The sequence below is a fragment of the Leptonychotes weddellii genome, chromosome 1 (assembly GCF_054177405.1).
Source record: "Leptonychotes weddellii isolate Sample4059 chromosome 1, ASM5417740v2, whole genome shotgun sequence".
Lineage (NCBI taxonomy): Eukaryota > Metazoa > Chordata > Mammalia > Carnivora > Phocidae > Leptonychotes > Leptonychotes weddellii.
The window spans coordinates 56553704-56577048 of record NC_138369.1 but is presented as its reverse complement, the minus strand read 5'-3'; the positions used below and the strand labels follow the sequence as shown (position 1 = coordinate 56577048).

General features: G+C 46.1%; 1 protein-coding gene and 1 long non-coding RNA gene across 8 annotated transcripts in view; one reads left to right on the top strand and one right to left on the bottom strand.

The window, feature by feature from the left end:
• The window catches only part of ITGA9 (integrin subunit alpha 9), a 333129-nt gene that overhangs the window by 162180 nt on the left and 147604 nt on the right, over nucleotides 1–23345 (bottom strand). For 3 of the 4 annotated variants that reach the window (XM_081824368.1, XM_081824364.1, XM_081824377.1), the window contains one exon: nucleotides 318–467. The exons of the other annotated variant lie outside the window; for it this stretch is intronic. In XM_081824368.1, the coding sequence (XP_081680494.1) occupies nucleotides 318–467 (150 nt within the window). The remainder of the gene's footprint in view (nucleotides 1–317; nucleotides 468–23345) is intronic. 4 annotated transcript variants of the gene reach the window in all.
• LOC145722266 (uncharacterized) lies at nucleotides 463–12875 on the top strand. Of its 4 annotated transcripts, none has more exons than XR_014146399.1 (5): nucleotides 463–592; nucleotides 4166–4217; nucleotides 6293–6862; nucleotides 9452–11678; nucleotides 11776–12875. It is a non-coding gene; the product is annotated as an uncharacterized LOC145722266 (long non-coding RNA). The 4 variants fall into 4 exon arrangements; XR_014146397.1 differs by having other exon boundaries at nucleotides 6293–7298; XR_014146396.1 differs by having other exon boundaries at nucleotides 6293–11678.

The window sequence follows — 23345 nt, the reverse complement described above, 5'->3', positions numbered from 1 at the left end:
CCAAGAAAACATTTAGTGAGCACCTACTATGTGACCTAAGTTCTGGAAATGGTCTAGGAACAGGTGTCAAGTTGAGAGGCCAAGTAACCAGTTCATGACCTCCAAGGGGTTATAAGTTTATAGCTGCTTGGGAACAGCCTCACTGTGTTTAAATCACATAGTTCTTAGACGCAACCCCCCAAACCATATATTTTATCATTTTGCAGATCAGGAAAGGGAGGTGCAGAGAGAGGGTGTGCCCAGGCAGCCAGGGCCACGACTTCCGCTGCAGGCCACCTGCCACCCTGGGTCCCGGCCATGAGCTTCAAAGATCTGACCTGATTCTTCTGGGCAATCTTCTGTCCCTTTTTCCACCGGAGCACTGGTGTTAGAGGGGGCAGTTCTCTCTCCTCCTCTCCAGTCACGTGCTCGCCCAGGCTGTAGGCGGCTTCAAACACGATGGGACTGATGACGTCCTGCACTCGCCGCTGAAACAATAAACAAGCAGGCGCATGAACTGCTAATCTGGCCGACATGTGCAGAGCATTTCACAGTTTACCAAGACCTTCCACACGGATTGCCTCATAGGATCCTCACAGCCTGCCCTTGTGAGGTAAGATTTTATTGCTCTCATATTTTAGATGAGGTCACTGAGGCGGAGAGTAGTGAACGTCTTGTCCAAGGTCACCTTGTTAATGAGCGGGGGCGTCCCCACTCTACCTTGCATGGTGCTAAATCATCCTGTCTTTAGCATATGGAACACATTACCTTACTCGTCTTCCAAATAGTCTTAATAAGCCAGCTGACGTGCGGGAGAGCATCTGCACTCGTGCTGTAGGCTAACCCTTTGCATCCGTGGTGTCTGGATGACCAAAAGTCTTTTGTATGGAGATAAATATGGTTCTTGTGCTGGGGCAGGAGATCCAAGGACATGGAGGAGCCTACTGTCTTCCCAGGGTTAGGTATCGGTGGAGCCAGGATTGAATGTCTTATTTCTGGCCTTATGTTCTTTCTTCTGAAACCCCAGGGCTTTAAGACCCAAAGGAATGAATGACAGGTTGCTAGTCAAAACAGGAAGGAGAGGAAGGAAGGGAAGAAATTAAACAGACAACGGACACCTACAAGATGCCGGGCACTGTACCAGGTGTTCTAGACAGATGAGCAACATGCCTGAGCCCTGTGAACTAGGACTTCTCATCCTCCATCATACAGAAAAGGGAAAGGAAGTTACAAGGATACGTTCCCCAGGGCACAAGGCTGATAAGGATTTGAGTTGCATTCAACCCTGGAGCTCTTGGCCTTTTGGTATGAGGTGTCACCATCCTTATCAGCCTTGAGTCCCCAGGGCACAAGGCTGATAAGGATTTGAGTCGCATTCAACCCTGGAGCTCTTGGCCTTTTGGTATGAGGTGTCACCATCTCTTGGGGACTCTGGGTCCCCCAGTGTAACGGTCTCCTCTTAGAGGCAGGGGTACAGGGTAGGCAGTCCCGTGTTAGGGCCAGCACGTCCTATGTGAGCTGGGCTTCCAAGTGGAGCGGGGCAAATCTGAGACGTGGCACGAATAAGCCAAGTCCCCGCTGCTCTGCACCTGTCATGGGCAGGGAGCCAGCAGAGAAGCACGGCAGGCCCGTCAGGGACTGAGAGAAGCTGGGCAGGTGGGCAGAAGTCAATCACAGAGCCAGGAGCAGAGCTGAGGACTTCAGACCACTCTCTGTGTGAAGTTTGGTGGAATTTCGAGCCAATTAGAGCTGTGTTCAAAATAGTAGAAAGTTCTAAAGTTCCCAAGCAGTGCACAGTGAGGCACCTGCTCCCAGCCCACCCTGGCACCCAGCGCCCCTCTCCAGAGGCAGGCACGCCTGTCAGGTTTTGGATATTGGTCCAGTGAAAGCGGATGCAGGCGAATCGCAGTTGGTGGCATGCTGTGGTTTGTTTTCTTCGCTTAGCATGTATGCTGGAGATGGTCCAGTCAGTAACAGAACTCTAGCACACGACGACGTGTTACTGTTGATGCTCTTACCGACCAACGTTTGCACTCAAATCCACCTTAACAAGTGAATGGGTGGCAGCCTGCCCACAAATTAGCCGCATTCTCCAAAATGGGGTCTAGGAACCTCAGTTCCTCAGGAAGGGAATAAATAAAAGGGTCTGAGATCAATCAAGTTGGGGAGGGTGGATGGAGGGGGGCAGAGACCAGGTTAAACAACATTAAAGAGGGTTTTTATTTTGTTTTGTTTCTTTCTGTTTCTATTACAATTGCCTCTGAAAGAGGGTAAGGTCGACTGTGGAACAGACACATACAGCGGAGGGCAGAGTAGGATTGTCCCACAGCGGCCCAGGAGAGGTGGCGGCGTGGGAACCAGGGTGCTGTGGGGCGGGGAGCCAGATGTGGCCACACCTGGGGAGCGTGAGGGACAGATGACTCTGGGGGTGGGGGCCTGAGTGGCCAGGAGATGATATATCTTTGTGTTCAGGAAAGCATTCAGCAGGGAATAGATTCAATCATTCAGCATAACTAAAATATAGGACCTCTCCCAGGGGGAGGGATGGGGAAACCTTTTGGATAAACTGCTTCCAGAAAATTTTCTTGACTTTCAGATTTTAGGGACAGATATTTAGTACCTATGTCCTTTCCAGGAGCAAAACACACTCCTGGGAAACAGATCTCCTCTGCCTTGCTGACTCCGCTAAGCAGAGTTTAAAGACTGTTGGGGGTGTGGGGAATAAAAAACCAGTGCGATCTTCATGGTTTTACAAATAAGTGCTTCCGGGCACCTGGGTGGCTCAGTTGTTAAGCGTCTGCCTTCGGCTCAGGTCATGGTCCCAGGGTCCTGGGTTCGAGCCCCACATCGGGCTCCCTGCTCAGTGGGAAGCCTGCTTCTCCCTCTCCCACTCCCCCTGCTTGTGTTCCCTCTCTCGCTGTGCCTCTCTCTGTCAAAAAATTAAATAAAAATCTTAAAAAAAAAAACAAACAAAAAAAACACAAATAAGTGCTTCCGTGTTTGTTTGTTTGTTTTTAAGGTTGACTACCTTAAGGCTTTTCATTTAAATCCTTCATAGTGAAATGAGTCAGTCATTATGTTTTTATTCTTGGGGGAAAGTTTGAATCTGGGGGTGGGGTAGACCGAAGTAGTTCATCGTTTCTTGGCTACCAAATGCATGTATTCCAGAGACTGGGGCCAAGATGTTACGTTACTTAATCTGCATACCACTGGAGCTGGTAAGATTATTGCTCCCATCTTGTAGATGAGGCAACAGAGGCTCAGGAGCTCAAATAATCACGCTCCACCCCAAAGCTAGTAACAAGTGGTAGAACCAGAAGCAAAACTGCTTTCCCTGAAGTCCATAAAATACTATTTAATGGTTTTCCCAACTGCTTTAGGTTCTGACGTCACCCTCAAAAATCACCTGTTAACTGAAGAGGATACGGGGCAGGGGTGCGGGGGGGTGGCTGTTTCTCACACAAGTGTGCCAGCACTGTTCCTAAACCTGCAGTTATCCCAGCCAGGCTCACCGTGGAGGGAAACCGTACTGGTGTAGCTTACTGGGGATGAGTCATGAAGTCTGACACCTAGGCGCGCAGATGCTCTGGCACTGATTGCAAGAACCTGTTTTAATGAAGAAGTCTGGAAAAACAGTTCTTATTACATGTCCTGGTAGCTCTGGGCAGAAGGGAACAAAACCACACCGAACCATGGGCGGAGGCAGAGGAGGGTGCAGCATGCTGAAAGGTGCCAACACCCCCAAGAGGACATCCCCCCTCCCACGCTGTGTTTGTTTTATCTGAGCTGCGAAGGAAAAGTAGCAGCAACATTTAGTGGTTTCCTTTTCGTTTTTGAAAGCTTCCCTCAGATCAACACTGCAATTAGTGGAGGAACTCCTTAGGATAGAGGAGGCTTAGCCTTCTGGCAGAGACTGTAATCACTGAAATGTTACTGCTTAAAAAAAAAAAAAAATCACCACTATGAACTGAAGCTTCTAACGTTGAACACTTATTTGACAGACCAAGAGGCAAGAATCTACCTTTTCGCACTAAAAATCTACAGGAAGTCTCCTGATTCTGAAAGCTGAAGGAGGCCACATGGAGAACACCCCCTGGGTGGTGGCAGAATTTGTGGTGGTTGAGGTTTAACAGGGAACTTACCATATGCTCAACTTGAAATTTATTGGGTGCTTACTTTATGCCAGGCAATGTGCTGGGCCTAAGGGAGACGGAGATGAAAGACCCTTGGGGAAACAGGTAAGCAATGACCATCTAGTGCAACACGCACAGAAGAGGCTTTGGAGACACAAATGAAGGACATCTGATTTGGACAAAGGGTCGGAAGGCTTCCCAGAGGAGGTGCCCCAGGCTCAGCCGTAAGACAGAAGGACATCGGCCAGAGAGCAGGCAGGAAGCATGGCTGGTCCAGCAGGGTAGAGAGGACAGGGGGTGTCCAGTAGATTGCATGTGATTCCCAAAGGTGGGGAAGTTGGGCTTGTGGGGAGGACTAGGGAGAGAAGAGGCCAAAGCAGAGAATGGATCTCAGGGGGACTCACAGGTTGTGCTGACTTCATCCTGGGAGCTGGGAAGAATTGCGAGGAGGGTAAGGTGATGCTAGAGGCTGTGTTCGAGAAGAGTCCCTCTGGTTTCTTGCACTGATAGGGGTGAGATGGGAGGCAGAGAGGCCAGGGAGGAGGCTGGAGGAAGCTGTGTTCTAGAAAGATCCCTCTAGCTGTAGAATGGAAGCAGACTGATTGGGGGGCAGGCCTGGGGACAAGCAGGATAGGAGGAGGCTGCCATAGGGCTTCAGAGGAAAGACTGTGAAGGCCTTTGCCAGGACACAGCAGTGGTGATGGAGCAAAAGGGAGGGACAGAAGGGTGACTTAGGAGGAAGAGGTGGTAGGACTTGGGGACTGGATATGGGGATGATCTCTCTTCCATCAAGAGTTACGGGGGCGCCTGGGTGGCTCAGTTGGTTAAGCGACTGCCTTCGGCTCAGGTCATGATCCTGGAGTCCCGGGATCGAGTCCCGCATCGGGCTCCCTGCTCAGCAGGGAGTCTGCTTCTCCCTCTGACCCTCCCCTCTCTCTCTCTCTCTCAAATAAATAAAATCTTAAAAAAAAAAAAAAAAGAGTTACGGAGGATGCCCTTGTGTTCAGCTTGCATGAGTGTATAGACACATGCCACTCAACGTCATGGTACCAGGAGAAGGACAGCTCTGCAACGAGCTTGGGTGTAGACATACTGAGCTTTGTTACAACACAGAAATCTCCTTTCTGGCTCCAGACTCTAACTCTGCAAGGAATCTTCCCAAATATACCGATTGGGCCTAAACCTCAGTGCTTCCTTTTGTCTTCTGCAAAACTGGCCCCTGCTCCAGTGTCCAGGGGCAGTCTTCCCTGGTACTGGCTCGTACAGACACGCCATAGGTCCTCTGTCTATACCACAAGCCCATCCAACCATCTTCCCAGGGATGGGCTTTGCCCTCCTTTGGACTATAACCTCCTCCTTCCTTGGCTCACCTCTCATGCAAAGGCATTCTCTTGGCGCCCCTAGGGAGGGCTGTGGGACCTTGCAGAGTCTGCTGGCAAGAGGCAGTGAGGGCCTCAGAGCAACATGCCTTCCTACGGACTCCCATTCCTTATGGAGAGTCCTTCAGGCTTTTCCCTCTAACTGATCATCTTGAAGAAGTTACTTGACAAGTAACTCAGATGGAAAACCCTGCAGAGGAGGCCCACGACAGGCAGGTGCCACCCACCACCAGGGTTGCTCTGCTCCGTTAGCCTGGGGTGTCTAGGCAGTTGTCTGAGGCCTCAAAGTCTTTGTCTCCTTTATTTATGGAATCACAGAATTTTCATTGGTGAGTATAATTAGTATCAAATCACAAGAACCCACCTACCTGCCCGGAAGAGGGCATGCATTACTATGTGGGGGAAACCCCACCACCCTCGCCCAGGGTGATGTGATTCCAACCCTCACTCCAAGACCTGAATTAAGTGGGCCCTGAGCTCTGTGCACCCCCAAACTGCCTCGAGAATTAGAAACCTAACTCTCAGCTGCTTTTCCCCCAGAAATGAAGGGTTGTCATCTTTCTTAGCTAACTAGCAGCTGCAGGGGTCAACTAAATGAAAACAGGAAGGGCTGGCGTCACTTTAAATGTGCAAATAACACTGAAAGTCAGCAAATAAGCCACTAGCATTAAGCCAGATAATTGGCTTCGGAAAAACCCTCTAAGTGTTTTTTAAAGAGGCCTTGGTATTTTTTTCTTTTTCCAAACGTGATTTTTTTTGGTCCCTTCCCTGGATCCTTTCTGCCTCTTTCTCTCTACACAGGGCTCTACTTCTGCCCATGACGGCCTTTCAGGCACACTGAGGAATGAGAAACCCTGAAAGTGGAATCGAAAGTGGAATGCTTTTTCCTTTCTCTCTCTGATCATAAAGATTACAATGGCGTTAAATGGTTCAGGCAGTTTAAAACTTTCAGAAGCTTGAAGATTCTTTTAAAAGCAAGGTGAGGATTTTACATTTCTAAATGTAAAATCCCGGACTTGAAGGCCAAGATCTGAGAGAGAAAAGAGGCATCCGGAGGCTGATATCTGACACCATCTTTCCTCCCGGGCACTTGCTGATTCTGCAGCACCCTGGGGCTGAGAGATGCAGAAACCCAGCAGAAGACGGTGGTCCAGACCAGAGGAGGTCTACTGAAGGCACACTGGACACAGCAGAAGACTGGTGATCTGGAAAGTAAGTCACCAGAAAATACCCGGATTGAAGCACGGAGACAAAAAAGGATGGAATATTCAGAAATGTCAGAGGCCACAGTGAGAGGGATAATATATTTATAATGATATAGTAATCTTGATAAATACACAAAAACCTAGCACCATGACTAGCACACTGTAGGTAAGCAATAAATGATGCCTCTTATTTTTATCATAATTTTTGAAATGGCAACTCTGAAAATCTGTAAAAAAAAAAAAAACCTGCTCTATTACAAAATGAATTATTATGAACTCCACATGTAGCAAGAACTGATTTCTCATTTTATGAGAGAAAAAACTGAGGCCAAGTGTGATTTCATTTAGAGTCCTATAAATTGAAAAAATAAATGAAAATTTAAATTAAACCTGAGGGAAAAATTCCTGGAAATAATTTTAAGCAAAACTTTACAAAAAGCACAATGGACTGTAAGAGTCTTACGAGACGAGATTTACCCTGGGAAGAGACAAAGCTTTATCTTTGGATGAGTTCAGTTATAAACACTGACTAGACAGAGCTCTGAAAAACAGCTGAATTCAAAGAACTCTGGGAATGCGGTCATGAGAAGCAGAAATAAATGGTGAGCAACTCAGTACATCTTGTTTCTGGAAGTTTCTTGATGAGATTAGAGATTTTAATTATGACAACAGATTACTCCATACATAATATCTTATGGAAATAGGTATCATTATTAGTCTGCTATGTATTATTCTCTGGCAAGCATCCATGCTCAGAAAGCCATCAGTGACTCTTCAATTGACATATTTGCATTCATTATATATGAAAATTACATAACCCACTGAAGCTTTTTCCTCGTTAAAGATAAAACAACAGCTAGCTGGATATCTGCAAAATGGTTTGCTCTTGTGCTTGAGAGTTTCTGTGTGTATGTGGTGGGGGGGGTGTTGCTTATGTAGCTGATTTGTATGTTTGTATGTTTTGTGATTTTTTGTTTTGTTTCTTTTTCTCTGCATGCATTCCAAAATATGCCACTGGGGGATTAGAACTTTGGACCATTTAGAAACAATCTTCTAAGAGCATGTCACATCCTTGTAGAATGTTCTTTGCAAAGAGACATGTTAATTACATCACAGATAATTACACACATCATTTGTCAGCTAAACGACACCAGACGAAATTAGCCCAGTGTGGAGATTTTCCAGTCTATGTGTCCCCTAGGAAAACCAAACTTTGGCTTCTAATCTACTGCCCTGCCCTTCTTAATTCTCTCTTCCCATCTCCTAGCCCAAAACCCCCACAGCGACTTTTAAAAATATTTGTAGGTGAATAAAAAACTAACACAGAAGAAAATGCTAAAAACATAATCCATGAAAGCAAAATGAGCAGAGCTGACCCAGGCAAGTTTTCCTGCTCCCCACCACCCTTCTCCCACATCATCTCAGCCATCAGTCCTATATCCCGTTGGCATATCAGCCTCAGTCCTCACCTCAGGACAGATGCTCCAGGATGGCCAGAGTTAAAAGCAGCCTTTGTGTTGCCACTCAGTGGAAGAAGGAAACATGGGGATGAAGGGCGGGGACCCACTTGGCTCAGCAGGCAGTTGAAAACCCTGGGATGTCGATCTCCTCTCTCTGCATCTTAAGCTGATAAGCAACCTTGTGAGGACGGGGATACAACTCAGCCAAGTTCATCTGCTCAGGTCCCACTGCTGAGACCAGCTGTGCCCCCTGCTCATGCTGTTCCCACATCTGGAATGCCCTTCTCCCTACAAAACAGGATTCTACCCTTCGAGGTCCAGCTCAAGGTTGCTCGAGGATGCCAGCCTTCCAGCCACACAACCCCTGCCCCACCAAACCCAGTGTCCTCATGACCCATTCTGGCACTTGATTATTTTCTGTCTTCTACTCCTGTCTTTGCTTGATGTTAAGGATTTCCCCTTAGCTCCCACATAAAGGTTCTGAAACTGGGATGTATGTTAGCATTGAATAATACATTTATCATGAGAATGTTTCCCCTCCTCAACTCCTGCCTGAAAAGCTGTCATTACATTGTTAGCAATGTGGGAAGGGAGGAAATACAGCGCTAGTTCTTGGGTGAGCTAAATCATGGGTGGTAAGTGTGGCTGTGGGAATTGGATGTCAGCTCTACCTTGTCTCCTGGACAAGACAGAGCATGCTCTTGTCTGATGGGGTAGCACGTGGCAGCAGTAGGCAGGACACGGCACTCAGGGGTGACACGTGTGTGTGGGAGGGAGGTGGAAGGGCGAGTGCGCAGACATTGTGGTTGACCCTCCCGAGGAACTTCAGCTGGGTTGTCTTCAGCCCAACCCTTGGTTGTGTGTGCCTGGGCCGGACACCATATTAGGCATAGGGAAGCAGAGAGGATGTAGGCAGGAGGGTGTGAGCAAAAAGCCATGATGCAGAGGGGCAGGCACCCAATCAAGAACTGTGGGAACCCAGTGGGAGGGAATCACTTGGGACCCTGAATGGGGTGCGGGTGGGAGTATCAAGAGTCCGTGGAGAGGTGGGGAGCCTGGAAGAACTGGAAGTTCAGTAGGCTGATAGGGGGATGGGTATGAGTGCTGTTGTATCAGCCAGTGGAGACAAACTGGAGGTCTAGGAGACTTCTGCATGGCTGAAGAATGGAGGCAGCAGACAGGTGGAAAGCAACGACTTCGACATGAGACTGTCCTGGGCCCGCGGCAGTCCCAGCTCCATCTCTTACAGGCTGTGTGACACTGGTTACTTCATCTCTCTGAACCTGTTTTCACAGATGTAAGATGGGTTGACACAGTCGACCCTGCGCGGCTGTTGTGAAGACTGGAGACCATACACATCGAGCACCATGGAGAGCTCCTGGTACTCAGTTAAAGCCAGTGGCACCTGCATTATCGTATCACCATCATCACTATCACCATCGGCACCACCGGAGAAGGGGCTGTGGGGCAAGATCCCAGGGTGAGAGGCACGGAGGGGCTTGCAGACAGCGAGCGAAAGTAGGCTGGAACAAGGTTACAGGACCTTGAAATTCCGTGGGCCATGGGGACTGTCATGAATTTTGTAAGCCAGCCTTGGGAATAAGAGGTGATCTGACGGACTGATGGGGGATGGAAAGGGAGGAGGACAGGACCTTTATGGGGCTGGTGCACCCATCTCCCAGCTGCATGTCAGCTGTCATAAACTCATAGCTACCTCTTACAGAGAAACGTCCTTGGTTAAGTGGGAGCCATGTTATGAAACAGGTTTTATGCCCCCACTCCTCCTCACTGGCAATGACTGACTGCCATAGGGGTATAAAAGGGGAGACTCCTTGCTAAAAGGTAGGACAACTTTGTGGTGTGCTTCATTCCCCAGAGCTCCTCCACAGGATCAGGCTGAGGCTGGTCTCCAGCTGGGACAGTCCCCCGCCCCCGCCCCCGCCCACTGTCCTCATTACCCTTTGCTGATAGCGCCCCCTCCATAAATCCTATACAAGTAAATTCATATCTCAAGCTCTGCATCCAGGAACCTGACCTACATAGTAACTCAGGGTTACAAAAAGTTGTGGCAGCAGACATACTTCTACATATACACACAATACATAAAATGTGGACTTGGACATAGGGAGAGACAGTCCCTGCTTGTTCAACATCTACCCTCAACCCCCTGCCATACCCAAAGGGAATCCTATGCCCCCTTCATGAAAGAGATGAAAATACCAAGGGCCAAGAAGTGAAGAGACTCACTGAGATCACAGGGCCAGGACCCCTTCTTCTGCACCCCTGGATTCTGTGAAGGAGTATGAATGCAGCAGTCAGAGCAAAGAGGGGGGCTCTGGTCAGGGAAGTCTTTGAACCGTGGTCAGGAGGAATGCATCCCACAGCTCTGTGGATCCTGTGGATCCCAGTCTCTCACCAGGAGGGAAATGTGGAAGACAAGGCAGCATTCTGAGAGCTGTGAATGGTCTCGAAAGTGACCCAGTCAGGCCCTGCAAGCTCCCAGGGGATGCTGGTCTGCAGGTGCCAAATTCCTCCTTGTTCACGTTCTGGCCTGCGCGACCAGCGCTGGGTGCACGATGTCATGACTAACCCTCATGCCTGTCTCTACTGCCAAACTGTGAGATCAAAGTTGTGCAAGGGGCAGAAATCAGATCCCCAAGGCAGCTCATCCCACATCAGCTTTGACCTCTGTTTCTTTTAATGATTATAGTGATGTTGTAAAATATTATAAAAGGGGTGGGTATTTCGTTGGGTCTGGCAGTGCTAAAAAAAAAAAAATCACTGTTTTAAAGTATCGTATCAAAAGGGATTCTGCATCCTCACATGGCAACACATGTCCACCATTAAATCTGAACTACTGAGGTGAGCAGTTTCCACCCACCCACTACAGATGTCCGGAGAGTCTCATACATAGCGGACACCGTTACTGCCTGCCCAGATGTCCTTTACCAGTTGGTGCACCCCCACCCCAAGCTGCTCCAGCTCCCACCAGCTCCCACCAGCTCCCACGTACAACCTTCTTCAGAGATGGCCTCTGGCTCAGGGGAGCCATCTCCTCCAGAGATGCCTGCCAGGTGAGGCTCTGTGGCAGGCAGAATTCTAAGGTGACCCCTGATGACTCCTGCTCTTGTATATCCCCCTCCCCTTGAGTGTGGGAAGGACCGTAACTGTGACACATGTTGCCCCCATGATTATGTTACATTATATGGCAATGGTGAAGGGATTTTGCAGACATCAGTAAGGTCCCAAATCCATTGAATTTGAGTTCATCAACAGGGAGATTACCTGGGTGGGCCTACTCAGGTGAATCCTTTATAGGTGGGCTTAGTTTTTCTCTAAGAGACTGGACTCAGGAGACACTCTTCCTGCCAACCTTGAAGAAGCAAGCCACTGTGGCCTCCTAGCTGCAAAGAAGGAAGTCTACCACCAACCACGTGGGCCTGGAAAAAGAAACCAAGCCTCAGACAAGACCTGGTTGACAACGTGGATTGTAGCTTTGAGGCCCTGGGCCACTGGACCCAGGTAGGCGGGGCCCCAGGCTCCTGACCCAAAGAAACTGCGAGATGATAAATGGGTATTGTTTTAAGCTGCTCAATCTGTAACTTTTTATATATCACAGGAAACTAAAATGTGCCCCACTCCCCTGGCTGGCTGATGCAGAGGTCAAACAGCCCATCCCGCTGGCCTCTGGATAGAGGAGCTCCATGGTGCAATTCAGAGTCTGTGGCTCCCTCGTGGGACCAGGCTGAGGCTCAGCTTCTCCAGAGACCACATCCTTAACCCAACATTTCCCTGCCCCCATCTGTCTCCCTCACTTCTGAGAGCCCCCTCCCCCAGCCGCTGTCAATCTCAGGCAGAAGTCCCCACCCCAGATTCTGTTCCTGGGGAAGCGGATGTGAGATACCACATAATAAATCCCATGTTGAATGTGTTGGCTGAAATATCCTTAAAGAGATGAGAGAAGCTAGATGTAGCAGGATGGTGACCCCGATCTCATGTCTGATCAAAACACAAGGAGATTCAGGACGACCGTGCATTGAGTTGGGGTTCCCACACAGGCTACCGTGTTGACCATTATGCTCCCCTACTTTCAATTCAGAGTTTCACCATGCCCTCCTTCTAGTTATTCTCAAAAAGAACAGAACTAGCACCCTGTGAATAAGTCTTGGGGCTCAGGGGGTGGATTAAAGATACAGATCAGCCCCAGGCTTCCTCAAGGCAAACTTTTTTCTTTCTTAGAGCTGCTCACAAAGCATCTCCAGTGCACATGGCTCTGAATTTTACAAAGGGCAGAGTAGCAAGAAAGGGACAAAATTAATAAAAGATCTGTGGCTTGGAGCATCCACAAAATTAATAATGAGCTCCTCATCCCTGAAGAGTTATATGATGCATGTCGTGCAAACTGTAGGACTGTTTGTTTTTCTACTTGCAACCAAAATTACATCTTAAACCAGAGGTTCTCAACCCAGAGGAGAATTCAGGGGTCTGTGAACTTGGACGGAGAGAAAAAAATTACATCTTCATTTTTATTAGCCTCACACTGAAATTAAGCATTTCCTTTCATTATAAATGTAGGCAGCAAACCACTGAAGTATTAGAAAGACTTATGACTCTGTCAGCAATTGAAATCTGAGATATTTTCACATTATATCACAGTTGTAGAGGCCTCGAAATATTGTTCATGCTCATCAATACTTCAAAATTGTCAGAGCTCATTATTTAATGTATTAATAAAAAGTAATAATATTATAAATGCGGGTTTTCTTTTTAACACTGATAGCTGAATTTCAATATAAATCTACATATTTTAAAAAGTTCTATGTATCTTACTGTATGCGCCTAAAATATCTTCTCCCAACTGCCAAAGGGGTCCATGTACAAAAACGGTCAAGAACTTTGGTCTTAATGGTAAATGATACAATGAGAGGGACAATCTTGTGGTTTCTGAAGTGCTTCCAAATATGCTTCAAAAACTGCAGAAAGAAGCATTATGTTGTTTCAGTTTTCATAGGTTATATGAACTCCCTGGTTTCAGCAGTTAAAAATATACTGTCCATTACATTTTATGACAGGTTCAAGGCCTTTGCTCAAAATCATACCAGGGCTCCCGGGGTTTTAAGAATTCCATCCTGGACAGGTATTTCGGGCCAGAGGAGAGCAAATCTGCTTCAATGCTGAGAGTTATATGAAAGCATCTGTTTCCCTGTGTGGGCCCATAGGAGGGGAAGGGGAGAGAGAGTGGGCTCTCTGGGCTACATGTAGTGTTCACTGCTTTTACAAAAGGAATCCTGACCTTCTCAGGGCAGGCCTGCTGCTTCACGAGCCCTGAGAGGGTATCTAGAAAGCTGAGAAGCTTGCCCTAGACCTTGGTGGTGTGTGAAAATCCTGAACCGTGACTAAAATGAAGGAGAGAGTCAACATACCGACCCCACAAGATTTCCAAGCTACTCAAACCACAGTGGGCCTATCTGCTCAGCTTGGGGGCTAACTGAACCAGCACAATTTCTCTGAATGATTTGCAGCTTAGCAAGTGAAGTAAGTAGCTCCCCTCCAGCCTGTAATAAAATGAGGTCATTAAAATTCCAGTGAATTTCATCAAAACTTATGCACTCCTTGGTCTATTCCATTCTCCTCTTGCCACTCTTTCCATTGGTTTGGCCAAGATCACCAACAGCTGCCATGTTGCTAGATCCACCAGACAGCCCCTCTCTGTTCTCATCTTTCTTGACCCCCACAAACACTCCTTATAGTTGAGTCTCTTCCCCCTGAAGCTCATCCTTCCCCGACTCATCCAGGGGATGTCTCACTTCTTCTGCCCCCACTGTTCCTTGTCCTCCTGAGATGATATCTGAACAACACATGGCATTTACTGGTGAACATATTCCCCACCTCCCAAACTAGACTATAACTCCCGGGAAGCAGAGGCCATGTTGAATTCATCTTAGCATGTCCCAGGGCAAGGGATGGAGCAGACACTCAATAAACACTTGCTGAGGTGTATGAGTACTGACATGGACACTCATCCGAAAAAGAAGGCATTGGTGAATCTGAGATCACCCCTCCAAAAAAAGGCAGCTTTATTCAATAGACCAATCCTACACTATTAACCTACAGTTAATATACAATATGGGAGACATCTTACCAACATTTACCTGAAGCTTTATTGCTTTGCTCTACCTTTACTTCCTTTCAGTGTTTATATATCTCACCTCTTTACTGCCTTTCTTTTCAAACCAACCTCCTTCTTAACCTTGGCTCTTCTAAATATCTTTAAGTTCAAAAGAAGCATGTCACACCGATTCACAAAAACCTTATTAAACCACTTCATAAATACCATTTATTACACCTTTTCGTTAGCACTCTTGGATTTCCTGGATACTATGGGATCCCAACCCAGTAATAAAGAAAACAGACACTGGCTTCTTACTCATGGGGAAGGGCTGGAACCTTGGCAAAGGGACACTCCTTTAGTTTTGGTCCCTTCAGCACTGGCACCTGTCACATTTGAGTTCAGCTGACACTGACACCCAGGACTGAGCCAAATGCTTTTATAGGTTACCTGGTATAACCTCTCCATAGGTATTATTTTTCCTCAAACAGTGAAACTCAGGCTTAGACAAATTAAGTCTGTATATGTATCATTTCAGAGCTTATGGATATGATGATCCCAGGAAACTGTTAAAAGCTGTCAGGAATCACAGCAGAAGACTGAATTACTGTTGCATTTCTGGATATTATTCATCATGTGTTCTCCTCATTTCTTCCCCTTCTATTTGGATAAGCCTCTTTTCCTTTCCCACCTGGCCCTTAGATGGAAACTTTGTACAAATTTAAGATGACCTATGAGGTTTTTTTCTTTAAAAAGAAAGGGGGCCAGGGGCAGAGGGAAAGAACGAACCTCAAGGAGGCTCCACACCCAGTATGGAGCCCAACATGGGGCTCAATCCCATGACCATGAGATCATGACCTGAGCCAAAATCAAGAGTTGGATGCCCAACTGAGCCACTCAGGAGCCCCTGACCTATGAGTTTTAATTAAACAGAGAATGAAAAATCTCAACTTCCTGGATAACTACATTAAACAGCCCTGCCCCTCAAAAATGTCAAAGCTATCTGAAAAAGAAATAAAGAAAATAATCCCATTTACAATAACATCAAAAACAATACTTAGGAATAAAATTAATCAGGGAGGTGAAAGATTCATAAGACATCAATGAAAGAAATTGAAGATGACACAAATAAATGAAAGATATCTTGTGTTCATGGATCAGAAGAATTAATACTGTTAAACTGTCCATACTATCCAAAGCAATCTACAGATTCAATGCAATCACTACCAAAACTGCAATGGCATTTTTCATTGAAATAGAAAGGACAATCCTAAATCTGTCTGGAATCACAGAAGACCCCAAATATCTAAAGCAATCCTGAGAAAGAACAAAGCTGGAGGTATCATACTTTCTGATTCCATAGTATACCACAAACCTATAGTAACCAAAACAGTCTCGTACTTGCATCAAAGTAGACACACAGACCAATATAACAAAGCTGAGAGCTCAGAATCAAACCCACGAATATACGATCAATATTTGACAAGGGAAACAAGAATACTCAATGGGGAAAAAGTCTCTTCAATAAATGGTGTTGGGAAAACAGGATATCCACATGCAAAAGAATGAAATTCTTTATCTTATACTACTCAAAAAAATTAACTCAAAATAAAGACTTAAATGGAAGACCTGCAACTATGAAACTCTGAAAAGCTCCTTGACTTTAGTCTTGGAAAGGATTTTTTGGATATGACTCCAAAAGTATAAGCAATAAAAGCAAAAATAAACAAGTGGGACTCTATCAAACTAAAAGCTTCTGCACAGTAAAAGAATGATAGGCAAAACAAAAAGGCAACATACAGAATGGGAGAAAATATTTGCAAACCATATATCTGATAAGAAGTTATTATCGAAAATATATAAGGAACTCATACAACTCAACAGCAAACAAAAACAAAAAAACCCAGTGATCCATTAGAAAAATGGTCAAAGGAACTGAACAGACATTTCTGCAAAGAAGACACACAAAGGACCAGTGGGTACATGAAAAGGCACTCAAAATCACTAATCATCAGAGAAATTTAAATCAAAACCACAAGACAGCACCTCACAGCTGTTAGAATAGTTATTATAAAAAAAAAAAATCAAAAAGCCCAAGAGATAATGAGTGTTGGCAAGGATATGGAGAAAGCGGAACCCTTGTGCACCATTAGTGGGAATGTAAATTAATACAGCTACTATAGAAAACAGTACAGAGGTTCCTCAGATTAAAAACAGAACCACCTTATGATCCAGCAATCCCACTTCCAGGTATATAACCAAAGGAAATGAAATCTCTATCTTAATCTGCACCCCATGTTCACTGCAACATTATTTACAATAGCCAAGACATGGAGACAACCTAAGTGTCCATCAACTGATGAGTGGATAAAAATGATGTGAGATACACACACACACGAATGTTATTCAGCCATGAAAAAAAAGAAAAGAAGGAAATCTTGCCATCTGCAATAACATGCATGAACCCTGAGGGCATTATGCTAAGTGAAGTAAGTCAGACAGAGAAAGACAAATACAGTATGATCTCACTTGTATGTGGAGAGTAGAGCAGTGGTTGCGAGAGGTGGGGGTTGTGGGTGGTGGGGATGGGGAGAGGTGGTCAAAGGATACAAACCTCCAGTTATAAGATGGATAAGTTCTAGGGATCTAATAATGTACAGTATGGTGACTATAGTTAACAATACTGTACTATATACTTGAATCTTGCTAAGAGAGTAGAACTTAAATGTCTCACCACACACAGAAAAAGAAATTGGAACTCTGTGATGAGGTGATGGATGTAACAGCTAACCTTTCTGTGGTAATTGCTTCCCAATATATCCATGTCACGTAATTATCACACTGCACACCTTAAACTTACACGGTGTTATGTGTCAACTATAGCTTAGTAAAGCCGGGAAAAAATGTAAAATCTAATTTAGGAGACCTAACAGGCCCTTCAACTTAGCCAGCCAGTCTAGGCCTGTACCTCTTCTCCCACTAAACAAGACTCCTCATCCCTACTTATGAACTTGCTGTGGATCCCTTGCTCTTCCTCTTCTAAAATTCAAGGTAAATCCTAAGGTCTCATCCTCCAAGACAGTTAGACATTTTCCCCAAGGGCCTCTCTGTCATCTAGTAATAATAAAATTACCATTGGTGCCACTAATTTGGGCATTTACTTACTCTTATGGATTATATTTTCCAAAGATGGCTGCAAAATATCTCCCACTCCACATGTTCTTCTGCCATGTGACCTTGATACTTCCCCCATCAAAAGGTAGAGTCTAATCCTCCTCCTTTTGAAACTAGATGGGTCTCAGGACTCATTGTAACCAACAGAACACAATGGGAGGGATGCTATGTGACTTCTAGAAAAAACCACGTGGTTTCCACCTAGCGCTCTTGGGATGCTTGCTCTGGAAGAAGCCAATGGCCACATAAGAAGCATGTTCCCCCTCAGCACCTAGATTATCATGCTGGAGGTGCCAAGCCCAGCTACGCCCAACCTTCTAGCCATCCCTGCGCCAAGGTGCCAGATATGTGAATGAAGAAGCTTGGATGTAGCCCTGAGCCATTCAAGTCTCTCCCAGCAGAAGCGCCAGCATTGAGGAGCCACTCCAGTGTGTCCTGTCCAAAGTCCTCACCTGTAGATGCTATGAGCACAATAGTTGTTGTTCCACACCATTAAGTTCAGGGTGGTTTGTTACACAGCAGTAGATAACCAAAACACCCAGATTTAGTGACACATTTACAAGTGCCATGGGTGGAGACCCCATCATTCTTTGATAAATGTTCCACTGCACCTGGCACAAGAATGTGCACACAAGTGTGGAATAACTCATTTAGTTGTTCAACAGACACTTGTTTAGAACAGTCTGTAGGGCAGAGTGCAGTAGGGTTTACAAAGATGGGTAAGGTATCATTTTCCCGGTAGGGAGCTTACCAATTTTCTTTAGGTGGAGACAAGACCTGCTTACAAAGAGTTCTAACACAAACCTAGAGACACAAAGTGCTATGAGAATTCACAGGAAGAAGAAAACCTTCCCTATCAAATTAAAGGATAGGTGGAGTATTTGAGAGGAGGACACGAGGGTGGGAGATGAGAGTGGGATAGAGTGAGAGGGGCTACTCATGTGCGCATCCTGGATGGACAGAGGCAGAAAAGCAAACAGCACAGCCTCCCTCTCAGGAAGGGTAGGCAAGGGACTGAGCATGAGGCTCCAGTCAAGAGTTTTTTGCTGATCATCTGAAAAGGAAGGGTATAACATCACTTAGGGGGAGTCACAAATTTAGGGGATGTTGACCTACTTCTTAGTGCAGCATGACACGGAGGGCAGAGCCCCTTCCAAACAGAATGACAGCGCCTGGTCCCAGGAACTCAGATATCTGGGCTCCATCTCTGCCCAGCTCCCCCTGCCTCCCTGTGCAACAGATAACACACCAGGGCCTACAGCTTACAATTTCAGGACTACCCCAAACTGGAATTTCAAAGAAAATCTCAGAGCAACAAGAAAAAATTCTCTAGACTTGTAAAACACACCATAAAAGAGTGGGTCCCTCTAATCACATAAAGCGGTATTTATGTCCTTTGACTCCATGCCACTGAAAAGTACAGTAAAAGCCTTTCACTGGAATAGGGAAGAGTCTCCAGGAACTCTAAATGCAGCGTTATTTGTACCAAGGACAAGCTCGTTTGAAATGATTCATAAGTGCCAATGGACTATCTGAGGCCCCAAGGACACACCTGTCTAAAATGATTCACACAAACCAACATCCTTGACATAACTAGAGCCAAAGATGATGAAAAAGTTTTTGTTTTGTAAGTCTTAGTTGATTAACCCATTTACCAGGAAATATAAACCTATTTGCACTGAGATTCCACATAGTCACACACCAGAAAAAGGACAGAAAAGAAAAAGAAAGAACAGTTAACACTTTTGGGTGTTCACCCTCAAAGACATTGTCCCAAACCCTTTGTTTTCAAAATAGCTGTATTTTGTATTGTTGAAATAGTATTCGTGCTGTATTTATGATTTCTTTTATCTTAACCCTTTCAGTGGGAAAATTAAAAACACTTTTTATACTGGAAAAGCCTGAGGCTTTTATGATAAATCACTACCCTCCCCAATCAACATAAATTTGATCATAATACTTAAAAGCATATTGGGAAATACAAAGCCCACAGATAAACCCATGCATATCCAAATCACCTGTTTATAAGCAGATCAGTTCAAACCCAGGGTGTCAACAAAGATGTGCCAAGTAGAGAAATCCAAGGCTGCCCTTAGGATGATTATCTGTTATTGAAAAGTCCTGCTTGGCTTTCTCATGCCTGGCTATCCTGGCAGGAATAAAAATAGCTTTTAAGGGGCGCCTGGGTGGCGCAGTTGGTTGGGTGTCCGACTCGTGGTTTCAGCTCAGGTCGTGATCTCAGGGTCATGGGACTGAGCCCTGCATGGGGCTATGCGCTGAGTGTGGAACCTGCTTGAGATTCTCTCTCTCCCTCTCCCTCTGCCTCTGCCCCTCCCCTCCAGCTCAAGTGCTCTCTCTCTTAAAAAAAAAAAAAAAAAGCTTTGAAGAATGACCACCAGTGGTGAAACAGGGCTACCCCCAAATTAAAGTTGATTCCCATTCAACTTGAATTTTTTAAAAAAAAGAACCAGCAGTCCTTTCATAGTCCTTTCATAGAACCATGTCTCTAGGGCCCCAGCCTCCCTGTTCTGAGCTGTTTCTGGACATGTTTCTGGACCAGCTGTTCTGGTGATGTTTCTACCAGATTCTATGGGCTCTCCACTATAATAGCATCAGACATTTTAACCCCTTTCTTCCCTAGAAAAGTTATATTCTAAATCCAGGGCAAGCTGCTCTCCACCAAACATTCATCTGATATCCTTCAAGTATCTTTTGCTATGTAAGAATATAAATGACTTCCCCATATGCTAAATGCTGATACTTAAATTTGAGGGACAGGACCCACACAGACATCAAATTCCAGAATGGGAGAGAATTAGATGTCATTCACAATTAACACTCATTCAACCACTGAAGTTCAGCATGTCATAAATCTTTCCTTCCTCACCTAGAGAGTGAAAAGAACAAGGTTGAGCCCAAGTTCTTTATCCTTACATTACTTCCCCATCTCCACTAGAGTAACCTTTAACTTCTCCCTCTTTGGACAAGTGAGCTACCTGCTCTCTGACCTTGAACCCAGGAGTCTCCTGGTTCTGGAGAACACTGCGAGCTCATCCTGCCTGCCCTTCAGCAAAGGCCTCCTGAAAACACTCCTGTTCCCAAGGAAGTGGCCACACCCTGAAGTTCATTTGGCCTTGCTGTTGTCATGGCCCCTGCATTGCGGTCACTGTCCCCCAGAAACCTCTTACACAGCCCACAAAATGGGCACGGGCCAAGAAACCACTGACTTTCAAGTGTCTGTGCTAGTGGGGAGGATCGTAAACACCAAGAGTAGGAAGTGGCAAGCGGCCTCCCTCGGCCTTGCTGTCCTGCGCAGCCACCACTAGGCAGAGATCAAACAGGAGAAGGCCAGAGCTCAGAGCAGTGCTCAGTGCAGGAGACACGCATCCCTCCATGGACAGCCTTCTCACTGACCCCTTCTCAGTACCACTTAAATCTCACCCCACGGACAGCAGCGAATGCTGGGGTGGCTAAGTGATGCCCCCAATCTGTCCAACAACAAATCTGCATTACAGTGCCCCTCAACCACGGGAGGCACGAGTCCTGCTGAGGTCCTCGGTAGGTGTCAGAATAATAGTCTGAGCTCATGGATTCACAAAACCCTCGGGCTCAGAGGAGGGGTTTTCCACGAGAAGAAACATTTCTCTAGAACCACACTGTCCGATACAGTAGCCATTAGCCCCATGGGGCTATTTAAGTTTAAACTCATTAAAATGCAACACAATTTAAAACTCAGTTCTTCGGTGGCACTGGCTACCTTCTGAGTGCTTGGCAGCCATGTGTGGCTAGTGGCTACCCTACTGAACAAGGAATACAGAGAACATTTCTCCCACCGCAGTGCACTTCCAGCCAACACTTTTAAATTGGTCTCTCTGGGAACCTGGAGACCCTCTTGGATGACAGGGCAGCAAATCTCAGCATCTGTTCAGGGCCGTAACAGAAAATTGCATTTGAAACAGGATATTTCCTTGTAACATATGGATTCGGAATGGCCCCAACTCATGATGAAAGATAGACTTGCTTTGTTCAAAGGCAAAATACGTACTATGTGACTTTACCCTAAGAACATCAAGGTTCTTGGGGGATGAGAATACATCACTCCACTGGACCAGGGACACTGATGGTCCACCGGCCTCCACTGGGCACGAAAGGCATGCAGTCTCTTGTCAGTGGGAGAGTGACTGCAGGGAGATTTAATGAGCCTCCACCAGGCATTCCGTCACACCTACACACTTTATCTCACTCATGTGTCACCCACAGATGGTGACCAGAGACATGAAGCTAAAGGAGAAAAAAAAAGAGGCTCAACCATTCCAAGTTATTACCCCACTAAATGACTACATATAAATAAATGACCACACCATGTGATTTTTCACCAGCGGCCCTCCCATAGAGAGACACTGATAGCAGTAAAAAAACAAAAGCATCTTTTTAGCTCCAGGCTGTAATAAGATGTTGCAGGGGCAGCTGAGTGATTTTTCCAACATTGCAGGAGTCCACCTCCTTTCAATATGAATCATATTATGGCTCAGATAAGCATATGGTCCAGGTTTATAGAGGACTTTATGAATACTTATTCCTTCCAGAGACCACATGAGAAAATATTTGTCCCTGTTTTATGAGGGGTGAACAGTTGAATGCCAGAGAGATGAGGAGACCTGTCCAAAGTTGTCCAGTGATGGAGTGGCAGGGGCAGAATTAGAATTCTCTCCAGGTCATTGGGACGCATGGCAACTTCTTGCCAGACCTACCACGTGAATCTCCTCTCTGGCTCCCCACCTGCTCTCCTGCTCCTCTCTCTGTCCGCTGTCCATGCAAAAGCCAGGGCAAACTTCTGAAAATACAAGGAAAACCACATACCCCTTGCGGAAAACCCTTCCATAGCGTCCCATTGCTCATCTAATTAGACCCACTCACTGAGCATGGCCACGAGGCCCCTTGGGAACTGGCTCTGCAGACTTCTCCACTATTGCCTCCTTCCATTGCTTGCTCGTTCACCACACCACAGCCACACTGGCTTCCCTGCTGCCCCTCTGAACCCCCTTCCTGCCTCCAGGCCACCACACTGGCTGTGCCCTCTGCCTCAAGTCTTTCCCCCCAACACTTAGCATGACTGACCCCTTCTCAAACATTTCACCCTGGTCACCTTCCTCACAGCACCTGTAACAATCAATTTCTACTTGTTCAGTTATTACCTGTTTACTTTCTAGCATTCTTATCGGCTGCTAAGCTCGGCAAAGAGTAATCATGTCTATCTGACCAGCCTCAATACCCAGCCTATAAGAAGACTCAGTCAACGACTGAATATATTAACGGACTAGATGGATGACTGCCTTTTCAGGCCTTGCCAACAGGCCTCGGCGCTTTCGTGGTCAGGATTTCCCTAACTTTCTGAAACTAACTCTCTTTTCAGGGTTAGAAAGGGGTGGGGTGAGAAATACTGAACTCTACCAAGGACATCTGCCAAAAACTACATCTTTCAGGTTTCTGTTCCACAGCGAGCACAGAAGAGAGAGGACATTGAGGAAAGGTGAATCATAATTAAAGGCTGAACAAAGCTAGAGCCACACGTGATTTCTACACCGTTCGCCAAAGCCACACAAAGTCCTCAGTGTGGAAACCCTGTGGCTAAACATTTGCTTCGATAAGCAAGCTTTTCTTCAATGTTTCAGCTTGTGCTTCTGGTTCTCACAAGAAACCCGTTTTCTGGGGCGCCTGGGTGGCTCAGTCGTTAAGCGTCTGCCTTCGGCTCAGGTCATGATCCCAGAGTCCTGGGATCGAGCCCTGCATCGGGCTCCCTGCTCCGCGGGAAGCCTGCTTCTCCCTCTCCCACTCCCCCTGCTTGTGTTCCCTCTCTCGCTGTGTCTCTCTCTGTCAAATAAATAAATAAAATCTTTAAAAAAAAA